The 24,986-nt window shown below is 41.5% G+C and overlaps 1 protein-coding gene across 1 annotated transcript; it reads right to left on the reverse strand.

Annotated features, from left to right (window-relative positions):
- Positions 1-10: 10 nt before the first annotated feature.
- On the reverse strand, positions 11-24,657 carry LOC117563059 (tax1-binding protein 1 homolog B-like). The gene is given in 18 exon segments (XM_034241200.1): positions 11-1,537; positions 2,284-2,369; positions 3,112-3,153; positions 3,155-3,321; positions 3,626-3,803; positions 4,902-4,988; positions 7,891-8,408; positions 9,061-9,133; positions 9,238-9,429; positions 10,057-10,308; positions 12,729-12,914; positions 13,049-13,139; positions 13,569-13,717; positions 17,351-17,506; positions 18,062-18,252; positions 19,120-19,222; positions 22,468-22,682; positions 24,532-24,657. Coding segments are annotated over 17 exon segments (2,868 nt in total). The 5' UTR covers positions 22,657-22,682; positions 24,532-24,657; the 3' UTR covers positions 11-1,329.
- Positions 24,658-24,986: the final 329 nt, after the last annotated feature.

The raw sequence follows: 24,986 nt of genomic DNA on the forward strand, positions 1-24,986 counted from the left end.
TACAGCGGGGTGCATTTAGACAAGCTTACTTTATTCGTAAAGATCTTTGCAGTACACACTTAAACCACCGTCCTGACATTCTCACATGAAAAGGGCTGCGTCGGACACATGACATACACACACATTTACCTTGTGATTACTGGGCATGTGCAATTTTTAAAGCCTGAATACAACACTGTCAGGGGTCACTTTGAAATGACAGAAAATAGACAAGCTGTGATGTGGAGCCCCGTGGAGACACACATAGAAATGACACTCACTCATGGACCTGCACACAAAGCAATGACTTTTTTTCATCACAGTTCAAACTTTAAAACGCGGAAGTACATAACAATAAAAGTTGTTGTCACATGTCCCGCAGTGTATATGCCTAAAACATGACAGGATCTCCAATAACACAAAGAGACCAGCCCAGTTTCTTACCACCTGACCAAAGTAAAAACAGTCCGCCATTCTTTCAACACTAAAACATGAAGAAGTAACAATGAGGGGAGGCGGAGTCACGACAGTAAGTCACAGGTCTCTCCACAACTTATACTTATTTTCATATGTACAGTACATTCAGAATAAAGCCTTATTTAGTGCAGATACATGGAAACGTAGTGCTGTTTTTGTTTGAACCTTCTGATGTCTGTTACACGTACAGTAGTACTGTGCTTTTGGGAGAAATCCAAGATCTCTTCCCATTCAAGTCAACAAAATCTCCACCTCACCTCTCTTCAAATAAATATACACACTCTGATGATTCTTTAAGACATCACATATTCAGATCTCACTCTGCATTTACACAAAATAATTCCTTTCTGCCTTCCTCAGCTTTGAAATATGTAGACAATATATATCTTGGCTGCTTCATCACATGAGATAATAATACCCAGGCTAGTTAAATAACAGGGACATACTTAAATACTTTCTCTTCTGGTTCAAGCTCCTGCTACTATTCACTCTTTCAGCTTGAACTGCTTTCATTTTGTCCTTTTGAACACATAATAATTGCATGCACTACTGATGGTGCTTTAGTTTCTCAAAGCAGAAAGACAAGCGTTAAAAATGATACAAAAGTAAAAGACCATGGCACTTTTCCCGAGTGGTCCTTTTACCCATGATGTATTAAGCTACCCTACTTCATAAAACACCTTGGTAGCCACGGGACAAACTCTGCTTCCTCTCTGAAGTGGACTACATTCTTTCTAACCTTTGTCAAGATTGCCAAAAAGTGCTAATGATTGTATAATAACAAGACAACTTAACCCAATCGAAATGAACTAAAAGCTGACGACACATTTACCCACACGGTATGTCAGATTAAAAATGTGCCCTTTACGCCTTTCATTCGATCTGGTCGAAGTTGAGCACGTGGCCATCAAAGTGCGTGAGGACGTGCCTCTCGAAGAGCTGCTGCTCACAGTTGAGGGGGAACTGCTCAGAGCAGACGGGGCAGACCTTCCAGTGGCTCTCCACGTGCTGCTCGAAGCTGCGCTGCTCGAAGTGGGGGGGGAAGATCACCTCGCACAGCGGGCAACGCTTGTGAACACTACTGGGGAGAAAAGGAGAGTGGAGGAGAGATGTCAGTTTTGAGTTCAAATGCTAGTAATGTGTTTACCATTAAGGTAAATTAGACTGCAGCGGTTGTGAACATCTTGCATTTACATCCTTAACAGAAAATGCGTAGATCTGTTCAACATACAGTATGTATTGTAAATATACTGTATATACAAACGATGCATGTGCATACACAGATGCACAAAGTAACGTTTTATGCATCTTTCAAGATATTCTTGCTCATCATGTTTTTACTATGAATTTAGAACTTCTATGTTGTTTATTTCCTGCACAAACTGAAAGATAGAAAGCTGTGGTTGTTTAGGGGGGGGGGGGGTATAGATTTAGCTGGGGCAAGTGGTAATCCAGTGCAGGCAGTTTTGAAAAAGCCATAGGCAGACTTTCAATATGCTTCAATGTTATTTTCGTATTTGACCCAATGTAATGCTAAACATGTACTGCCTATCCCAGTTTTAATGGATAGAAATGACATTTGACAAGAAACTGAAGAACAATGTGAATCTATAGTGTCAGCAGGGAGGAAGATTCAACCTTTAAGGTAAACATGAGCACGAAAACCGCAACCTTCTTTTTATGTTGGCTTTTCTAACGCACCTCTGACACAGGGTTTGACTGACTAACTTTGAGATGTAGTGACTTCTCTTTGCTGTCTATTGATGTCCTTATTGTTGCTTGTTGTATATCAGTCTACCTATTTATGTGTGTGTGTAGGCACACTACCTGGAGTCAAAGCAGAAGCTGCCCCTGGCTTCTCTACGTCTACCGGACAGATGATCACAGGACGACTGAGCCCCGTCAGCAGCAGCCTATAAAACAAAATTGCATACAAAAGGATAGAAACTGATGGCCATCTATTTGCTCATAGAGCACACACAAACACTATCTTAAAAGGTTGTTTACTAAAAAAGGAAAATATGGATTGAAAGGGTTAAAGCCATTAAAGCTTTGTTTCTATTTAAAGAACTACAAATACCTTCCTTACTAGCATCTCTTCAGTTTGCTCCCAAACAAAAACATATAATCCCAGAGACTCTAATTGATCTTGGGTCTGTCCCTTTGCAAAATCCCCCCTAATTACTCCCCAAGCCCTTGTTATCTTCGTCTCTCCTGAGCTCTGAGGGAGTGACGTTAATTAGAGCTTTATGCAAATGAGCTCGTCGCTTTATTTTTAAGGGCAAGCTACTATTCCCTTCATTAAGAGAGGAGGAGAACTCCAGAGACGGAAAGAGAGAGAGGGATCACTCCGACAGCAATGCTTTGGATACTGAAAGCACGACATGAGGGGAAAGAAGGCAAAGGCTGGTCCTATAATATCATAGGTACTGCTGTATTGAGAGCAAATTAATAGTGTGATCAAATACGGCACTTTAACATGTTTCCGTGTGTTAAAGTAGAGCGAGAAGTAAAAAGTGTTCTGCATAATAAAAGCCTTAATTGATACTTATAAAGGACTGTTATTTTGTCTTACTAATGGATTTCCTACCAGGCAGGGATTTTAGTTTGTTAGCATTTAGCGTCCAACCTGTATATGTGTTTATATTCACTTACATTTTGCGGCTCCTCCGGACTACTATCCAGGCTCTCGGGGGGGGCTCGTGCTGCGGGAGGGCTGGATGCAGACCACCTCTCGGTCCCAGCCTGGGGCCCTGGGGCCTGAGCTCGGGGGTGTGATTGGGGGTGCACAGGGAGGGGCGCAGGGTGGGGCCTCAGGTGGAGGACGGGACATGTGCTCAGGAGACAGCGCAACATCCACCAGGTCTAGAATAAAGTAACACATAGTGTTATTGACCAAACAGCAGCATGACTTAAAGGGACAGTGCACCACAATCCCATTGGCATCCTGTTCCTTAATATTGGAGAGAAGGCCGACATTTCTACGTCTGATACATCCAATATTCAGCAGCTAACACCAAAACAACCTAAATGGATACATACACTTCAGGTAGGAAAAAACCCATATTTGGGATTTTTGGGGAAGACTGTCCCTTTAAGAAGAACAGGCAACTGCAGATTTGAAGATAACACAAAATAAATTATTTGTCAACTTTTGACTTCCTCTCACCTTTAGTGGTGTCAGTGGAGTAGGGGTTACCGTACTGCAGCTCAGCCGGCCTGTGAGGAACCAGGGGTGGAGGAGACGGGTCCTGAGGGTACGGCAGGGGGTAGCGCAGCACCATGGGCTCTGAAGCCTGAACACCCGCCTCCTGCTCCCTCTGCCTGGACACAAACTGCTGCAGCTCCTGGAGCAGAGATAGAGACAAAATCAAGCACCTCACAGGGATAAACTACATTTAGTTTACATGTCTTTTAAACTGCTATTACTCAGGAGTCTGTTGCCCATTGGAGCGATTCATTTGAGAATATAGAAAAAGCCAGCCAGCCAAACTTTAACAAAAGGACATACATCCTTTAGACACATAGACACTTTCAAAGCTGTTCTTTCCTAAGTTATTACACATTTGATATGTTAATGTTTATATTTTTTTCATTATTTTTCTGTATTTCATTGTGATTTTTATCTATATTTCCCTATATATATATAGTTTCCCTTTCACAGTAAATCCTCCTTTACAGAACTGTGTTGCTAAAGCAGTGTGATGAGTATAGCTGTAAAGAGTGAAGTGTTTCCATAGCACATTTTCACTTTAGGAACCACAAAGGCAATAAGTATTTTCAGCTCCGAGTTAAGTGTCCTTCTACATTGTTTCTGCCCTTTGTGATTATATCTGAAGCAGTAGCATTTGTACCCTACTCATTACTGTAATGGGTGTCAGACTCTGGCTCCCTGTGCTCTGGCTCTGCAGATAGAGGCGCTCGCCCTCTCCCTCATTTCCTCTCCTCCTTCCTCTCGCTATTCCCCCCTGACCTCCTCTCTTGATGACTTCATTAGTGCGCAGCTATCAGGTTTAACATTTAAACCAGGGTTGGGAAGGTGAAACAGACACGTCGCTTGGCATTTGCACTGTCTAATGGCACTGTACCAGTGGGCGAAAGAAGCAAGTATGGATGTTTTAATTAGTGGGGAGAGGGGAGAATGGAGAAGAGAAGGAAAAGCTACAGGAATGGTTTCAGACACTAAAGCGCTCATAATTGAATGTGATAATAGACCTTAGTGAAGAGCCTACATTATCTACAATGTGACTTTTAATGTCAGTAAATGCATTTTGATATTGAAAGTTTATAACCAGATGGCTTTTCTAAGTCTATAACCTACATTCCCATTCATTATTAAAATCGAATTATTTCAATAACTGTAAAGAAGTCACAATGCTGTACTGGAATAAACCTCTCTGATATATAAATGTCCTACTGTATAGTGTGTACTGTGTATAGCACACCTCCTTTAGTTGTTCCTTGTCTTTGAGGGCCTGGGCGAGGTTGCGTTTCAGCTCCGTCACTTCGCTGGCTCGCTCCGCCATGTGCACCTACAGAAAGAATAAACAAGGAGAAAAACGAATTAAGGCCAGAGTTAAAGAAAATGCATGACAGCATAATTCTATGTTTACAACAAATAAGATACATTTACATTTTGATAAAGAAGTTTTCAAATATGCTAAATAAACTATTGACAAAGGGGCACAGGACCATAACTTGAAATGTGTATTTTTTTTATTTCACTGTCCCTTTAAGGTGCGAGCAGAAGCCTCTGCGATCGTTATAGTTACCTGTCAACTATCTATTGAAAATAAGAAATGCCGTTCTACAAATAAAAGCTGTCTGATTGGTGAAAGAAAAAGAATATTGTGAACTAATACATTTGAGTGAATGCTGTTTTGCGTGCATAATCACAGAAAGGCACCAATGCATGTAGCTCCTTATTCCTCCATACAGGCAGAAGTGACATTATAGACAAACTAAGGCTGCCTCTAGCAAATACTTAAATAATTAATTAGTCTCCTGAGCCTTTTATAGATTAATTAATTAATTGTTCAGTCTATAAAATGAGAGCCCAAGGCATCATGTTCTTATCTCTTGTTTATATCCAAAGGTATTTATTAAGACAAAGAAGTGCAGCAAATAGTCCATGAAAAAGTTGGAAGTAGGAAATATTTGGCATTGTCTTAAAAAAATCGGAATATTTGTCGTTTAATTATCTGTACATTGACCAAACAATTTACATTACAAAAAAAGAAGAAAATAGCATAAATGTTCTCCCAGAGTTGATAAAAAGGACAAATCTGAAAAGGAACCTTTTCCCTTTATTAAAAAAATGATTTGGATGAACAACATGATGAACAACAATGCCTACTCTTGTTCTTTTTCTCAGTGAACCCACATTTTAAAAGAAATGGCAAGTTGGTAAACAAATATATGTTCAGTGGAGCTTTACTTAACCTAAAGTGGTATCAAATGTCTGTTGATTCCAGCCAGAGCTACAGAAACAGGGTCTGCATGCGGGGCAGTCTGCAGCAGAGCAGGGGATCGTAGTAAATCTAACTGCAGCGGGACAGAGCCTGTGGGATAGTTTACATGGCTAGTTGTCTGCTCTTCTCTTATTTCATCCCATCACACAGGATCCAATCCCTGCAGTTTCTCTTCCTGCTTCATGTTTTTTCACTCTTAAATGCTGTCTTCAACCTTTCCCCTCGTCATTCTCTTTCATCTCTTTGTCCTCTCTTGCTCTCCCCCTCCTTTATAAATTTACTGCGCTGCATTAGCGGGTTAGGTTCAGGTGAAGGGAATCTGCAGCAGTGTATTCCTGTGCCTCACTCCCACCACTCTCTGACTGTCTCTTCCCTCTCCATCGGCCCATCCTTCGGGTGGCTGATGTAAACAGCCGTAAAGCCTGGCGCTCTGCGGCTGCCCTGCCTCTGCTGTCAGTCTCAGGGGCCATTAAGAGCGGCTCGGCCCCGGGGCACTCGCTTCAGACGGGAGACTCCATCAAAGGCAGGGGGGGGCTTTTATTTACAGCGCTGATAAACACACACTCACTCATGGAGATTAAATGCCAGTAGGTACTTTGGCCGACATTCGCACGCAAAAAGCAACATGCTGGTCCTGAATCCTGCACACATACCACACACATCGGATCATGTGTGGCATGGAGGAAGCCGGTTACTCCGGTTAATGCATGCTCATGTAAACTCTGATGAACATTTGATACTCTGAGACCAAGTCCTCCAAAAACAATTCGATAATCTGCCACTAACTGTACCCTGTTTTCTTGACACTTAAGACTATTTGTTCTGCTTTAATAAAATGTTTAGTACACTGCAGTAACAATTTCCATATTAATCTATGGCTTAAAGGTGGGGTAGGTAAGTTTGAGAAACCGGCTCGACTCTCGAGATACATTTTTTGTTATATTGCATGGAATGCTCTTAACATCCCGATAGTAATGAATATCTTAAGTGCTTTGACAAAAAATCCATACAAACATTTCATCTGTGGAAGCCGTGGCGCTGTAAAAAGCACGACCAATCATCTGAGCCGGCCCGGCTAAAATAACTGGATGGCCTTCCTGCCTGTCAGCCTTCCATCTGTGCACAAACTTATCTTGTGCCCTCATTGGTCATGTGTGCGTTCGTGTGTGTTGGAGGAGGGGCTCTGTAAGGAAGTGGCAGATTTTTTCCGGCTGTGTTTTTTCAAATTCTAGCGATCTCGAGCTGGTTTCTCCAAAATGACCTACCCCACCTTTAAGTGACTTATCAAGTACTAGTCAGAACAAATAAAGACAAATATGTGTTGGTTCCAGCCTCCAAATGTGAGGACATGTTGCTGTTCTCTGTTATGTATAAAATTATATTAATTTCCGACATAGTCCTGCACCTAGGATGCAATCATGGAATTTGTTATTAACATTTATTACTATTTAGCGTCATTTTATGGACTAAATTGATACATTTTCAAATAATTTTTTTAATTGATTAACCCTTATTTTGCATAAAAAGGTTACATATCAGACGCTATGTATTGTGTTTTTTGTTTACACCAACATATATTTATAAAATGTATCAGAAATAATGAAGATTTTAGGTACAAACAACTGTGTAAAGTTAGGTATGAGTGAATGCTATAATGCCCATTATGACTGGATCACAACTTCACAAGTTCATTCTCTCTGTGTTTCCATCCAGTGAATGCATCCAGGGATAAGAAAAATATCCACATTTAATGTACTGGAAAATTGATTTAGAATAGGTTTGTGTGGAGGTCTTCCTTTCAAAATTGCTAATCTAAAATGGAGCCTGCTTGCTGTTTTAACTTATATTAGCAAAGGGAATGTTTTGCACTCTTTGCCTTGCTGTAGATCTTGCACACACCTCTCCATTTGCAGAGTTCTGATCACTCACAATGTGCATTAGTTTGTGTGTTTGTGTTCCTTACTCTGAATCGCTCCTCCTCATTGGCCAGCCGCTGTTTGAGCGTCTCATTGATCGCACACTGCTGCCTCCACTTCTCCTCCATCATCGCCAGCTCCTCCTCCACTGAGCAGGTTTGTGCCTTCTCCGCCTCCCCCATGCTCCTCCCCTCCACCTCCAGCAGCACCTGGTGCTCCACGACATCCCTCACTTCCTCGGCCTTCCCTGTCATCTCCGCCTCGCTATTCTCCTCGCCGCTCTGCCTCTCGTTCTCCACCTCCACCCAGCTCGTCATCCTCAGACTCTCTGGCAGGCTGTCCTTCTTCTCCTCTTTTTCTTTCCGTCTGTCCTCTTTCTCCCCGTCCTTCACTTGGATTTCTTCTCCCTCAGTCTCCGCCTTAGGCCTTTCATTTGGCATTTTCTCTCTCTGCCTGTCTTCCCTCTCTGTGCTGATGCATGCAGCATGCGTGGATTCCCTGTTATTAAGTCCTGGAGTGATTGTCATCTCAGCGGCTTCTTGTAGGACTGCCATAGCTATATTCCCTGTAAAACACGTTATAGTAGAACACAGATGATCAATAGTCAGCAAAAGAGTCTTTGATTCAGGTATAAACACTTAAATAGAAGAGTGTTTTAAGCTGCAATAACTTTTTTGTTAGACAGAGGTGACCCTTTCATTAATACATAGGTGTGAGGTATTTACCTTGTACATTTCCAAGACAGAGAATATGTTTCAATGTGTTGTTTTAAGATTGCAGTTTGACATTGCTTAGAGAGCAACATAAAAGCCAGAGAAGAAGATATAATGTTGTCAAGTCAGGCGTGTCACAATACTTACTTTCCTTTGTCATGCTATTGAAAAGCATTATTATTGATTCAAGATATTCTAACCATTTATTATTTATTTGAAAGAAAACAAAGAAAACACATTACACATACTTTTCTATAATGAATTTCTCTTTCTATTTGAAATGTTATGCACATCAAGTTTAGTCACAAATCTGTATATACATGTTATCAACCTGTGTATGTTTGGGCAAGTACAGAACATCCTCTACAACTTAAGAAATGGAAATTCAATGTATACCATAATCAGTGGTTTTGGATTCATTCGTTTTTTCAGAATGAGTTTTTGCAAAAATGCAATCATAGTATATTTAAGAAATGAACAACAAGCAGATAAATGTGTGTGCACCTGCTGTCGGTGACTCTGGACTCGGGGTCAGCGGCTCCGGTGTCGTCTCTGTGGACACATTTCTCTTTGGCTCCTGCAAAAGAAAGAACAAGAATGTTTAACAAAATGTAATTGCTACATCTTTACACAAAAACTGACCTGCATGTTGTTTTATGAGTTTTACTGTAGAGTACTCACCCCCTGTGACTCGGTCATGTTTAGTTTAGCCACCTGCCTGCGCAGGCGCTGACACTCCCGGTACTTCTCCTTGTAGTGCTCAGCCGCCATGTGCAGACGCAGCTTCAGCTCCTCCACCTCTCTCTGCAGCTCGGCCTCTGCCTCTGACACCACCATCATGCTGGGCGTCATTTCCCCACAGGTCCCAACACCCTGGGAGAGAAGGACATTTTGTGTGAAAATCACCCAAGAAGCAAGCCAAGGCAAGGCAAGTTTAGCACCTTTCAACACAAGGCAATTCAAAGTGCTTTACAAAAATGAAAAACATTAAGAGCATTAAGAAATAGTGCAGCAGAAACATATTATAAAATGGCATTTCAAAACACTCATTCAAAAGCAAAGATAATAAAGCATGAATAACACAGGTCCATGAATAAAAGCTACAGTGCTATGTGAGATATATCAATTAAAAGCAGCGGCAAAAAGAAAAAGTCTTCAGCCTGGATTTAAAAAGTAGTAAGAGTTGCAGCGGAACCTGCAGGTTTCCGGGAGATTGATATTTGGAGCATAGTAACTAAAAGCTGCTTCTCCATGTTTAGTTCTGACTCTGGGGACAGAAAGCTGACCAGTCCCAGAAGACTTGAGAGATCTGGATGGTTCATCATTTAGCAGGAGATCAGACATTTATTTTCGGCCTAAACCATTCAAAGCTTTATAAACCAGCAGCAGTATTTTGGAATCAATTATTTGACAGACAAGAAACCAGTGTAAAGACTTCAGAACTGGAGTGAAGCACATTCTCCATGTCTTCAGAATCATGTCACAAACAGTCAGACTGACCACTTCCTTCTGCGCTGTGCTCCTCATGCGGTCCAGCTGGCTCTCCATGCGCTGGCACTCGGCCTGAGCATCAGCTAGACTGGCACGGAGCTTGTCGGCCTCCAGTCGGGCGCGGTACAGCTCGGTCATCGTGTGGTCCCGGGCGCTGGCGGCGTCACGGAGCTCTGAGGCCAGCAGAGAGGCCTGCTGCCGGGACGCCTGGAGCTGATCCTCTGCCTGACGGAGCTGCTCACGCACACGGGCCAGATCTGCCTGGAGACATGCCGAGGGATTCGAGATTCAAAGATTTTATTGTCATATGCACAAAGCTACAGTGTAGAAATGGCAATGAAATTCTTCTGACCTGAGCTCCTCCAACAATGCAACATATATAATAAAATACAAAATAAAAAGTAGTGCAAACAGTCTATATACAGTGGGGCAAAAAAGTATTTAGTCAGCCACCAATTGTACAAGTTCTCCCACTTAAAAAGATGAGAGAGGCCTGTAGTTTTCATCCTAGGTACACTTCAACTATGAGAGACAGAATAGGGGTAAAGAATCCAGGAAATCACATTGTAGGATTTTAATGAATTAATTGGTAAATTCCTCGGTAAAACAAGTATTTGGTCACCAACAAACAAACAAGATTTCTGGCTCTCACAGACCTGTAACTTCTTCTTTAAGAGCCTCCTCTGTCCTCCACTCATTAACTGTATTAATGGCACCTGTTTGAACTCGTTATCAGTATAAAAGACACCTGTCCACAACCTCAAACAGTCACACTCCAAACTCCACTATGGCTAAGACCAAAGAGCTGTCAAAGGACACCAGAAACAAAATGGTAGACCTGCACCAGGCTGGGAAGACTGAATCTGCAATATAGCAGCTTGGTGTGAAGAAATCAACTGTGGGAGCAATTATTAGAAAATGGAAGACATATAAGACCACTGATAATCTCCCTCGATCTGGGGCTCCACGCAAGATCTCACCCCGTGGGGTCAAAATGATCAGAAGAACGGTGAGCAAAAATCCCAGAACCACACGGGGGGACCGTCAATGACCTGCAGAGAGCTGGGACCAAAGTAACAAAGGCTACCATCAGTAACACACTACGCCGCCAGGGACTCAAATCCTGAGGTGCCAGACGTGTCCCCCTGCTTAAGCCAGTACATGTCCAGGCCCGTCTGAAGTTTGCTCGAGAACATTTAGATGATCCAGAAGAGGATTGGGAGAATGTCATATGGTCAGATGAAACCAAAATAGAACTTTTTGGTAAAAACTCAACTAGACGTGTTTGGAGGAGAAAGATTGCTGAGTTGCATCCAAAGAACACCATACCTACTGTGAAACATGGGGGTGGAAACATCATGCTTTGGGGCTGTTTTTCTGCAAAGGGACCAGGACGACTGATCCGTGTAAAGGAAAGAATGAATGGGGCCATGTATCGTGAGATTTTGAGTGACAACCTCCTTCCATCCTTTTATTTGTTTTTAAAGTACTAAATCGGTTGGCTCCGGCCTATATAGCTGAACTCCTCCAGCGCTACACCCCAGGCAGAGCCTTAAGATCTGCTGACCAGCTGCTGCTGGTAGTGCCTAAGACCAGGCTCAAAACCCGAGGGCACCGAGCCTTCGCAGCAGCTGGCCCAGGCTCTGGAACACTCTTCCCCTCCATGTGAGGTCGGCCCAGACCCTAGGGGCTTTTAAATCCACACTGAAGACACACTACTTCTCTCTGGCCTTCTAGTTAGAGTGGGGTCACGACTCCTGACTGTTCCATGTGTTGTTTTTATCTGTTGTGATTTATTGTCTTTTATTGTGATGTAATGTATTTTTATGTGTTTAAATTACATGTACAGCACTTTGGCTCGACCAAAATTGTTTTTAAATGTGCTCTACAAATACAATTTGATTTGATTTGATTCCATCAGCAAGGGCATTGAAGATGAAACGTGGCTGGGTCTTTCAGCATGACAATGATCCCAAACACACCGCCCGGGCAACGAAGGAGTGGCTTCGTAAGAAGCATTTCAAGGAGTGGCCTAGCCAGTCTCCAGATCTCAACCCCATAGAAAATCTTGGAGGGAGTTGAAAGTCTGTGTTGCCCAGCGACAGCCCCAAAACATCACTGCTCTAGAGGAGATCTGCATGGAGGAATGGGCCAAAATACCAGCAACAGTGTGTGAAAACCTTGTGAAGACTTACAGAAAACATTTGACCTCTGTCATTGCCAACAAAGGGTATATAACAAAGTATTGAGATGAACTTTTGTTATTGACCAAATACTTATTTTCCACCATAATTTGCAAATAAATTCTTTAAAAATCAGACAATGTGATTTTCTGGATTTTTTTTTTTTCTCATTTTGTCTCTCATAGTTGAGGTATACCTAGGATGAAAATTACAGGCCTCTCTCCTTTTTAAGTGGGAGAACTTGCACAATTGGTGGCTGACTAAATACTTTTTTGCCCCACTGTATGCCAATAGAATATAGGATATGTACAAGAAGAGAATATGAAATTAAATAATGTAAATGAAGACTAAATTAAATACGGTTTATTGTGGTTAAAAACACACAGGAATGTTTATCGGGGCACTTAGCAGAGCTCAGGTGTTTAGCAGGAAATTATATATAAAGATTAACTGATTTTTAACTTTCATACACAAACATGTGGGTACAACCACAGCTACCTTGTCAGTCTTGTGAGCCAGCAGCTCTTTCTCCAGGCTGTCCCGCTGAGCGACGCAGAGCCGGAGCCGGTCCAGCTCCTCCTGGAACTGAGCGATGGTCACCTCCCGGTTCAGCTCCACCGCCTTCAGCATCTGCAGCTCCGCGCTCAGCTTCGTGTTCTCCAGCTCGGTGCTGCGCAGGTGAGCCTGCACATGGGACAACACAGAGAGAAAGAGGTGCAAATGTCAGATTCAATGAGATGAGAATCACACAGGTTTTTTTTTTATCATAATGCATATTTTCGTTGTTGAAGATTTTTTAGCTACTAAACTTCTCCCACCTTGTAGAGGTCTCTCTCATCCTTCTCATTCTTCAGATGGCTCTCAAGGCTGTCTTTCTCTGCTGTCAGCTTCTTCAGGCGGTCGCGCAGACTGTGATATAAAATGAAAAAAGATTTGTACAGCCTGATCGTCTACCGAATTCATTGATTTATGCTTAAGAAAAGTATTTCCAATTTGTAGTCCAATAAGTAATTATAGTCTTAAACTATTAACCACGACCCACTAAATGTCAGTAAAAAAAGATTTGCCTGGTGACCCCCCAAACCATCATTTAAGAGTGCTGAAAAAAGAATAAGCTGGAGGAAAGGTATTTATTCAAAGTAAAATTCATGTCATAAATATAAACATTTGTGTCTATTTAATCATTATTTTTGAGGCTGTGTTTTGTATTATTTTGTAGACAACAGGACTGATGAACATGTTTAGGAAGCAGAAGGCAGGCAAGAAACCTTCCCTTTACAGTTATGTCTGCGCCGAAATGAAGCGCTCGAATGATTTATGGTCACGTGTTCCACTTACCAATCGAGTTCGGTCTCCTTCTGCAGGCCTCTCTGGGTGACTCCCAGCAGATCCTCCTCCAGCTGCCGGACCCGCTCTGTGGCCTCTGACAGCCTCCTCCTCACCTCCTCCCTCTCCTCTGACAGGCCCTGCGACGAGCGCAGCAGCTCCTGCGGGACAGAGAGGCAGCTGCGGCTGTGAGTGACAGGCGCTGCAGCCAATCACAGCGGCTAAATCAGCAGGCTAACAAAGTCTGGTACTGATGCAATACTCGGGATTAATGACAGATGGTTATATTTCATGTGACAAACAACTGTCATGTTGCAAAGAAAATATTATTTTTATATAATTAATATACGTTGTATGTTTGCTTTTATATGTTTTTATGCACAATGCATTCATGCAAAAAAGAGAGTAATGACATGATAGACACAATAACAGTTGAAAAGAAATGTGTTTCACATGTGTAATATTCCTCTCATGACATGCAAGAAAAAAAAAGTTCTCACGGTTGTTTGGACGTTGAGAGGGGTATTTTTGGAAAGGTGTCGTAAAATAGGCAAATATGTAACCTCACAAGTTTTATATGCGTTCTGTCAGTGTAAAATGTTAATTATTTAGCGCTCTCCACACACCTATGTTTACAGAACATCTAGCGAGGCTAGAGAAAAAGGCTAGAGAAAAAACTAGGAGGCAATGGCTCACAGTGGCTGACAATGAGGAAATGAGGTTGCCAGTCAAGTGTTTGTGTTTTCTTCTGTTCCTACATGTGAGGCACTTGTAAGACATCTGATTTGTATGTCTCACTTGGATGAGTCAAAGAAAACATCATAGAGGCTTTAACCATTCCTAGAAGAAGCTGATCTTGGTTTAGATCCAGGTTCAGAAACCACTGGGAAGAAAGCCTACAAATCAATGATGAATTGCAGTTTTCTTTATCTTTTAAGTCTTCTTTTCTTTCATTATTGCTGCGGATCCCCTTGTGAATATGAATGTAATTTGTACCCACATTGATTTTGTTAGATATTTAAAGTATGCTAATAAAATGTAAGTAGGTTTCAATGTTATTTTTTTGTTGAATCTGTTTGGGATTGGACTTATATTTGAGAAATGTTTACCAACAATCATCTCTAAAATATTGTAAAGTCTATTAGTTCGTTTGAAATATTATTCCAACAAATCTCCAGTTACAAATTACAGTATGACTGAAATGAGCCTTGTGATGGACACAGAACACACACCCAGTATTTGAAGTTGTGAAAAAAAGCAGTAAATGTATGCAAATAACCTGTCTATTATCAATGGATTCCTTAAGACAAATTCCTGGTGCAGCTGATCACATGAGGTCTGTTTCCTCCGTGTGGTGTGACTGCTGAGCCGAAGCCCTGTTTGAACTTGCTGCTAATCAGCAGTGAAGGACGTTAAATCATCCATAGGTCATATTGGTTGTGACAGAACAACATTCTTCTGCACACACATTCCTTTCTAGTTGTCGCTTCCACACTCTTACTCACGCTCACACACATACACAATTACAGGAAGACAGACACACAGCTGCATATTCAAGGACGTATGGAGAGAGACAGATAGCTCGGAGAACCGCCATCCATCTAAAACAGACATGCACACATCAATGCACACTCAGGCCTTACTCCCTCTGGGCTTGGCCCGTCGATTACTGTATGATTTTTACGGCTGGCGTTTGGGAAGCACTTTAGCAGTGCATAAAGACCTTATAAAAAGTGTACTCGTAAAATTAGCAGCCACAAAATATGTACTTATGTTTTCATGTTAAACTGGAGATATTTTCATCAGCGTGGGCAGGAGCTAACGCACCTACTGTAAAAGCTCTACAAAGAGACACACACCTACTCAGAGAAGTCGTATATCTACAGATGGACAAGCCTGTTGAATGAAAAGCAGCGTGGTAATAACAGTGTGTGTGTGTGTGTATTACCATGTAATTTATGGCGATTTTGTCGTTCGTAAAAGAGCGGACTAACTCAAAGCAGCCTGCCCTCACTCTGAGCTTTTACCGGAGAGATGCACTAGGGGGCGATAAGAGACTACATTCAAACTCAGAAGTATTGGCATCCCTCCCTCCTTCTGCCACCCCCTCTTCTGTTTCCTTGAGTTGACTGGTTTTTAGGTGTGTGTGCCAAGATACTGCTTATCATGTGCGACTCATAACATATTGACATCTGACTCATCCTGGTAAGTGACAAGGAAATGGACTAAAAAACTATGTGAAATGAAGAAGTAATTTAAGAAGTCAATTTAGTTCAACTTTCATTTATGTTTCCAAATGTATCCCCCCCCCCCTTTTTATGTGGCTTTTGCTCTAATGCCAACAAAACAACTCTAAATTGAGACAACACATTTGTAGAGAGACAGACAGGCAGATAGACAGAGGGAGAGAAAATAGACGGTGAGAAAGCAGTGGCCACTGAATCGCGTGACAGAGTGGTGTTTGTCCCTGAGGCTGGGCAGGGCTTTTTTTTCAAGCAGGCGGTTTTGCGGACTACCCTCCTCTCATTCCACACACAGACTAAAAGTGTTTGCAAGCGGGTGGCATAATGAGTGTGTTTGTGTGCGTGTGTGAATGCACATTAGAGGGGCCCCATGGTGTGGAACCTGAATGTGAGTGTGAGAGTGAAGGGGGGGGGCAGTTTGTGTATGCATATGAGCCCGAGTGTGTGTGTTTCTGTTTGTGCGTTTGACGTCATGTTTGTTCACTTTGTGGTTGCGATGGCATCGTCCCTGACGCCAGATGCCGAGAAAACTCAGTCCCAATTCCGTTCTGGCCCACTGAGTCAGGTCGTTAAAGAAAGACTGGCACACACACACACACACACACACACACACACACACACACACACACACACACACACACACACACACACACACACACACACACACACACACACACACACACACACACACACACACACACACCACACACACACACACACACACACACACACACACACACACACACACACACACACACACACACACACACACACACACACACACACACACACACACACACACACACACACACACACACACACACACACACACACAAGCTGGGGCTCTGTGTGTGTGTCTCAAACATGGACACAGATTATTCATAAATTCGGGCCTTTGAAGTTTTCAGACCTGTGATCACTGGTGAGGAACCGGCTCCGCACACATGTGCAAATAGAGACTGTGAGTCTGTCTGCACACACACACACACACACACACACACACACACACACACACACACACACACACACACACACACACACACACACACACACACACACACACACACACACACACACACACACACGTTGTTTCAACCCAGACACACACTAACTTCCAAATACACACATGTGCAAACACACTGAAACTCACCTCAAGCCTCAAGAGCTATTTTTGTGGTATTCTCTTTCCCCAATTTGTGCAATCATTGAAAGAATGCAAGTTTATTTTACTTTATGAATTAAAGCGAGAGATACTTTTTGTACAAATTAAGGTTAATTAGATGATGATGGGCCCTATGATATATGGAGGGGGTTTACTGGAGCAGGCATGTAGAAATGTGAGTAGAACAGGGCATTGCTTATGGATTTCATCTTAGACTCAGTCTTGTGCCTTTTTGTTTGTTAAAAAAGAAAATTAATCATCTGAAATAAAGGGAAAGGTATCTTCTACTGTGGCATTGGAATTAAATGTATAATAATGCATTTAAAAACAATATCTGCTATATCTATACCAATAAAAAAGCATTACTTCCTGCCCCCACTGTCTCTGACCTGGTTGTGTGTCCGCAGCAGGCAGCATGTGTCCCTCTCCTGCTCCCTCTCCCTGGACAGTCTCCTCTGCTCCTCCTGCAGCTGCTGCTTCTCCTCCTGCAGGAGACGCATGGTCATCAGCAGCTCCCTGCGCCCCTGCTGTACGTCCTCCACATGCTGCACACAGGAGGTTAAAGGTAGAGAGAAAGAAGGTGAGGGTAGTACGCAAGAGGATAAGGGCCACATGAGAAAAAATGTTTGGGATGTGACCAAAAGTCTCAGAATTCTGAACTAAAATCAGAAAGTACAAATATTTTTCTTACTTTGGGTCACATCCCAAAATATATTTCTCATGTGGCCCTAATCCTTTTCTATAGGATACCGGCTTATTGAATATTTATTTTTGTTACGGTAAGTTTTGTGTCCTTTTAATTCCCCTGTCTTGGGAGAGTTTGTGTCATTTTCAAAAATACCAGTTAAATGTATTAAGTCGCATTGTAATATTTTAAATAAAATGTGTAGGATATATTGTAGGATGTATCTATGGCTGTCTAGAATAATAAATGATCAATCATAATGACATTAAGGGGATTCATTCTCCTCAGTGAGGTCAAAGGTCACACTACAAAGCAGAACTTTTAGATCGGGTAGTGATCTAGTACTCTGCCTTTTAACAAAATCCAAGAGCGTTGAATAATATAAAAGTAAATATCTCCTTCTCTTGATTCATACCTCTAGAAGGCCAGTCTTGGTGGTGACGACCAGTATGTCTGAGTTGCTGTCGTCCTCGGTAACAGTCAGAAACTCTTCTGTAGGTGTGGCTGACCTGAACTGGAACGGCGTACTCGCTCCTCTAATGTCGCCAACGTGTGTGACGTAACAAAACTGGTAGAACTCTCCGTCAGATTTAGGAACATAATAACCTATAAAAAGACAAGAGTGAGTTTTCTCTTATTCCATTTTATTATTCAAATATATAATAATAATAATAATATAAAAAACAATAATGGTTACATGGTTGAACAAGAAAAAACCAGCAAATAAAATGAAGTAAGCAAATTAGAGGTGTTGAAAATAAAACAGTGTGCTAGAATGAGTCAATTTTAAATTATTTAATTGAATCAGGTAGTTTTTTAAGTATGTCTGGTCAAACAAAATCTAAAACATCTATACTGGAGAAAGAGAAAACACTGCACAAAAAACAGGCACAGCACAGCGACCGACAAATGCATTGAATAATATTCAAATAATTCAATATGTGAAACATCATTATAGGACTAAGCTTCAAGCAGCCCATAGCTAGACTGTAAGCGCTCACTGGATCACATCCTTCACATGTTGGGCCTGTTTCTCTGCAGCAGAGTAAGAGCAGAACATCCGGCAGCCAACCGGTTTTACTGACTACTGACACACCACAGCACACTCTCCTATTTTCACTATGTAATATCTGACCGTTCCAGGCCAGTAAAACCAGTTTGCAGGCCCTCAACCTGTGTGTGTGTGTGTGTGTGTGTGTGTGTGTGTGTGTGTGTGTGTGTGTGTGTGTGTGTGTGTGTGTGTGTGTGTGTGTGGTTTGAGTGGTGCTCAGGTCCCAGGCCGCTGTTTGCGGTTGTGTTCCCTTATTAAATAAAATAGTTGGTTTTTATACGCGCTGTAAAATGGAGGAGCTACTTCTCGTAGGAATATCGTAGGTCTGTATAGTGGTTTTCATAGTGTGTGTGTGTGTGTGTGTGTGTGTGTGTGTGTGTGTGTGTGTGTGTGTGTGTGTGTGTGTGTGTGTGTGTGTGTACCTTGAAACACCAAAGTACTGTGCACTGTACTTCCTGGTTCGTAGTTCTCAGGCATAGGAGACCAAAGGAAGGTGTAGTAATCTCTCGCTGTGCTCCAACCCACCTAAGGACGTAAATAAACGGCAACGGAAATGTTAATCGACAACAAAAAGTAGTGCCCGACTTGTCGTCTTAAGTTGGGGGAATAGTTATAGATGTTTAAAACCTACATTTTTAATAGACAGATGAGGTTTTATTATTTTGTCATCATTAGATTTCAAAAACTCATTGAATGACAAAAGATGGTGGATTACACACAGTGTTTGAGGCAATGGAAACATTTAAAATCCATGCCCCCTCACTCTTTCACACAACCCTTCCTCCTCTCCTTCCCCGCAGTTCCTTCCCCTTTTGGGCTCAGAAAAAGAGGGCCAGTGAAGGTGTGAGAATGGGGAGGGAAGGCAGGGGTGTATGTAGCTTTTCGTGTGTGTGCACACATGCGCAGACTCGTGAGACGCCAAAGAGCAACCCACGTGGAAATGAGAAGGGCGGAGAGGGTAAGAACGAGGGAAGAAAAGGTGAACATTTTACACAAAATGGCAAGGGAGGTGTAATTCCATGGATTTCATTTGTTGTTAGGTGACAGATGATGAAAGGGAGTTGTGAACATCATAACTCAGGTCCTGCGTCGTAAATCTGTCGCGCACAACCGCACACTCTCCGTGTCTGGGCCGCTCACGCACACAAACACACGCTAAAAAACACACTCACACACACCTCGTTTTAAACCCACATGTGCGTTACATGTTTGTGACATTGCATAACTGCACTTCAGCTGTGGATAACTTAACCACCTGTGGCTCCATGGCACATTTTTTACATTTTAAAATGGAGACAAAGTGGCACAAGAGAAAGTTTCTCCTCTGGACAGCTGTCATACAGCAATTGTAATATATTACAGTCTAGGCAGTTGTGTGACAATGGTATAGGATATACCAGAATAACAGTTTTTCTTAACCATGTTCCCATAAAAACATATATGGACTTAAATACTTAAATAAACAACTATCAATCAATTCCTTTAGGTGAAAAAACAAAGAAGAATTGCTCAACAGCTGACAAAGTGTTGAAGCTTGAAACACAACAGTAAATCAACCCGAGCCACTCAAAACATTTGTCATCATTTCAGGTGTGAAGACACTGTTCCAAGATACGTAATTGGCGCGTGAGCCTTATCAGGACATTACACTCTCTATAATGCTATTCCAAACCGATGGTAATTGTCCGCTTGGAAACCTGCGCCAAGGACATTCTTTCCACATCCAACAGCATCTCAGCGAGAGGGGAAGCTGCGATGGACACCTGCCAAGTTTGCTTGTGAGCTCACGTGTGTTTGCTTAAGAGAAAACAGACATAAATAATTTTGCTAATTGCAGAGTGAAGTTGACTGACATTTGGTCAGGTATGGTGTGGCATTCCAACACGGGAGTGATGTTATAAAATAATCACAGGCAGAGGAACTATCAATCACTCAGCCAAGGTGTGAGGGAACGGCCCGATGACACTTTAATTATACACTCACACAACGGGTTTCTCCCTGTCGACCGAACAAACATGCCACGACCAAAAACCTCCACAGGGCTTTTTAGGGAGTTGTGTGTGTTTCAAATATCAAACTTATGCTTTCACTGAAATAACAAAGAAGAACAAACGTATTCAATATTTCATAGATAAAACAAAAAGACACTATGCTGGAAAACAGAAGAACACATGCCGCGTTTGATTATATTATTCATGGTTGATGTTTATTGTGTATGCACTACTTGTTGTGAGTATTGTTTGAAGACACCATAAACTAGGTCCTCATTATTGTATTATTCACAATTTCAGCCACTAGGGGGTGTCTGTACACAACTTAAATGAGCCGGTCTTGCCTGTGCAACCTGAGTCATCCTGTAGAGTCAGCTTTATTGCTCAGTCTCTCTCTGAAACGCATATGGATGTGAAGGGGTAAGAGGGAGAACATGCTCTCTCCCTGAGTCATCTCTGCACATAGGTTTTGCCTCTGGGAGGAAAAAAGACTCAGCTGACAGAATGGCATCAGTCAAATCAAATCAATCACATTTAATAACTCCCTAACAAACTTCAAGCCAAGTCATGTGATTTCATAGGATTGTATTATTGCAATGGTATCTATTATGATCAAAGTGTATGGTTATTATTTGTAAAAGCACACAGTTACAGTCCTCTTGATGCCGCCCTCATAAAAAGAGTAAATAATACCCATAGTAATGGTTCTTCCTAATATATCTAGAGCTGCAATGATTAAACAATTACATGTTTGTCCATTACATATTTACATATGTATCCGCTATGAGGGTGCACTGAGTATATCTAAGTGTTCGACAAAGGATATTTAGAAGGTCCTGTTGGCTGGAAACACTGATCGCCGTTTTTCACCAAACAACTAAACAATTCATCGATAAAATACAGATTATTGACAGATTAATAGTCATGGAAGATTATTATGAATTGCAGCCATGGCAACATTGCCAAACTTTTTCCCCCCCAGAATTGAACAGATACAGCATCTATGCACAGAAAGACAGACATGTACGTCAAAAGGGTTAAAGAAGCGCGGTCTGCTTGTTCTCTGACATGAAACGCCATCAAACAGGTTTCATTAGCGTGGATTACAACAATTAAATTTTCCAATTGACTTTTTTCCATATAAACACAGCGTCTTAATTCTTTTTTAATTGAGCTGGCAGATTTGAAGTCAGTTCTTAAACAACAATAAAATGTTTGTCTTTTGACTTTACGAGACATTAAGTTTCCTCATTCACATTTCCTGTTAATTACGTGTGAGATTTGATGGCCTTGATAAAAGAGCGGAGGGTGAGGTTGGTTAGCAGGAAGCAGAGAGAAGGACTGATGGAAAGATGAACAAGTGAAGCGGGGTCTAATAAGAATCAGAGTGGTTCCTAAAGAGCACCAAATGTTTGCCCCCCAGCGAGACCTACTGCAACCAGCCCACCATGCACACTCTTCCTCTTTCCCTGGCACAGCAACCACACCAAAGCTTGTGGTGAGGTTTTAGGCAAGTGAAGAGGTGAACCATTAGTGTCAAAGCGGATGTAAATGTGTTAATCTACCAACTGCAAAACCTACGGCCCATTAAAAGAAAAAGCAACACATAATCCATCGAACAAACACTTATGTAATGCCCTTGGAGCAGTTCCAATCTCTATAATCTCTCTGCAACAGAAATGATTCAGCTTAATAAAAGTCTGCTCCTAAATTGGTTATGTTTGGCAATGTCTTTGATGCATGGTGAGGGTAAAAGCCTCCCTGTTGTGTGTGATGTACCTTGAAGATGCCCACCCAGTCTTTTGGGTGGGGTGGGATGTAAGGGGTCAGGGTGTAGCAACACTCCAGGGGCACCTGGGGCAGGAAACTCTTCCCCACGTTCTGGAAGATGACGTGGGCAAAGTTGGACGTTTCCATGATGCTGACGCTGCTGCCCGGCGGCGAGTCCACCACCTGGAACGATGACATTGTATCCTGTCGGTCACTTCATTGGTCTGTAGGACAAAAGAGCACAGGACACAGAAGTTAAGTATCACTAACAGCAGAATAAAGAAGAAGCATGTCATTCAGTTGCACACAGAAAACAGAAAAGGGTAAAACTGTAGTCAAACACAGGCTTATTCTGTGATGAGTTCCCAAGACCTCTCAGAAAATGTATTTGTATTAAAGACCAAGCGTAGGTGTAGTGGTATACCAAACCCTAAGCAGAGGTATTTTTAATATTAAGTAAAAGTATACTATACAAGGGTCTTATCATAGAGGGTATCATGTGCTGTACAGATGATGAAGCCTCGGAGGCGACTGTATGATTTTGAGCTGTAAAAACATAATTGAAATGATTTGAATAAAATAGCCAGTCTCCATCTTGCAGAACTAAACCTGCATATAATCGGTTAAGATAAATGCTGTATCAATGATATGTTCTGCACAAAGAAAACCTTTCTTTCCTAACTTGCCTTCAGTGCCGCAACCAAAGCAACTGATGCAGCGTCCGTAAATAACACGAAGGCGGAGGAGCGCAATCATGGGATAGTTTTGAGGAAATTAGAATGGGTTGTAAAAATTATAAGTACAAATTTACCATTTTGAGTTCAACCCTATTCTCTAAATGTAGTATGTTATGGTGTGGTATTGTATATTTACCTAAAAGGGAATTTTACTTGTCAATTGAGGAGTCACGATGTTGATTAATGGATTAGTCGATCGACAGAAAAGTAATTTCAAGCTTACTTGATTATAAACGAATGGTTAAAAGTAACCTTTCATGCACAAATGGCAAACAATGCTGTTTTTGGCTTCTCTATTATGGAGATGTCATGCTTTTATCTGTTTTATATCTCATTAAAGTGCATGTGATGGACTTAGATATCAAGACTTTTAAAGAGATCCCCTTGACTTTGAGAAACTGGGATAGACATTTCCCCTATTTTCTGACATGTTATAGACCAATCTTTCAATCAATTAATATAGAAAATAATCGGCTGTTGCAACATTAGAAATAACTTCTAAGCTCTGAAGAAGAAGAAGAATGTTTTATCTGAGGTTCAAGAGGAGCTTTCTTAGTTTAAAGACAGTGATGGCATTGTGAGTCTAATCCACTTCCTTAAACAAGGCAATGAAAGTGTAAGGAAATTGCAGTAGGACATATAGTATACTGTAATGAAAGTGTGTTTCAAGACTGTTACATATGACTAAAAGACAACATAACACTGCAGAATACATTTGTAGTATTTTTCTTAGCCTCTAAAAAACAATACTCAAACAGACCCTTTAAGTAAAGATAACTTCTTACACCAAATTGATCACCTAGCTAACATAGTTAAGGAGGCTTAAAGCAACATGTTACCCATGTTACAAGACAGCGACACACCCCTGTGACGAATCACCTTACAGCAAGGCAGTTAGCTTTAAATAATGAAACTAAGCATTACAGAGTATAAGAAGAGCAAGTGTAAATGTGAAGCTGCTTAAAAGTGATGCAAATCAATGCATCTTTTACTGTATTAAAGATTAAACAACAAACCATTTCCACTCAAGATAAATGTGAAAGTAAGTCACAACACATTCTCAATCCAGCCAAGCAGCTAACATAACATTGTCTGTACAGTGAGCCACATTGATCAACATGTCTTCATGAAACATCTAACGCAGAGCTATGTATATAAAATAACCTCAGTTACTCAGAGGATAATCTATTTACGGTGGTAAGGCAGCTAATATTAGCTTGTGAACAGGCCATGTCGTGTCAAGTCACTAGCTAGCTTTCCTCGTAGGTCTGCTAGCATGCTGGCACAAGACGCGACAATCACAGGCATTGATTGAGCATGCAGTTCAAAAAATAACCTTTGCATATGAAATCCACTTGCAAAAATTAGCGAGTTTCTGTCGGGCAGGCCGATGTTTTTGCCACTGTCCCCGTTGTTGACAAAGCTCTGACGATGATGCGTCTCTTCCTGAATGATGCTCCACTTCCGGGATGCTGAGCACCACCAATGATGCTGAGGAGGGGGAGAAAGCAGATGTCTCTACTACAGAAAATAACTAAATTAGTTACACAAGTTAATTCAATCAGTTGAATAATTATCTTCTCTTGCCTCATACATTTATAGCTAATTTCACTTACAATAATAACCCATAATTGCTGTGGAGATCATCTGCTGTGTATATATAATGTCGTAACTATATAGCATTAATTACAATACAAAATATATACTGCATAGCTAAATAATTTGTTATGAAATCTAATGATTTTATGTTTGTGTTCATTTTAAGTGGATACTGTACTTACAAAAGTGGCT

The sequence above is a fragment of the Gymnodraco acuticeps genome, unplaced genomic scaffold, assembly GCF_902827175.1.
Source record: "Gymnodraco acuticeps unplaced genomic scaffold, fGymAcu1.1, whole genome shotgun sequence".
Taxonomy (NCBI): Eukaryota; Metazoa; Chordata; class Actinopteri; order Perciformes; family Bathydraconidae; genus Gymnodraco; species Gymnodraco acuticeps.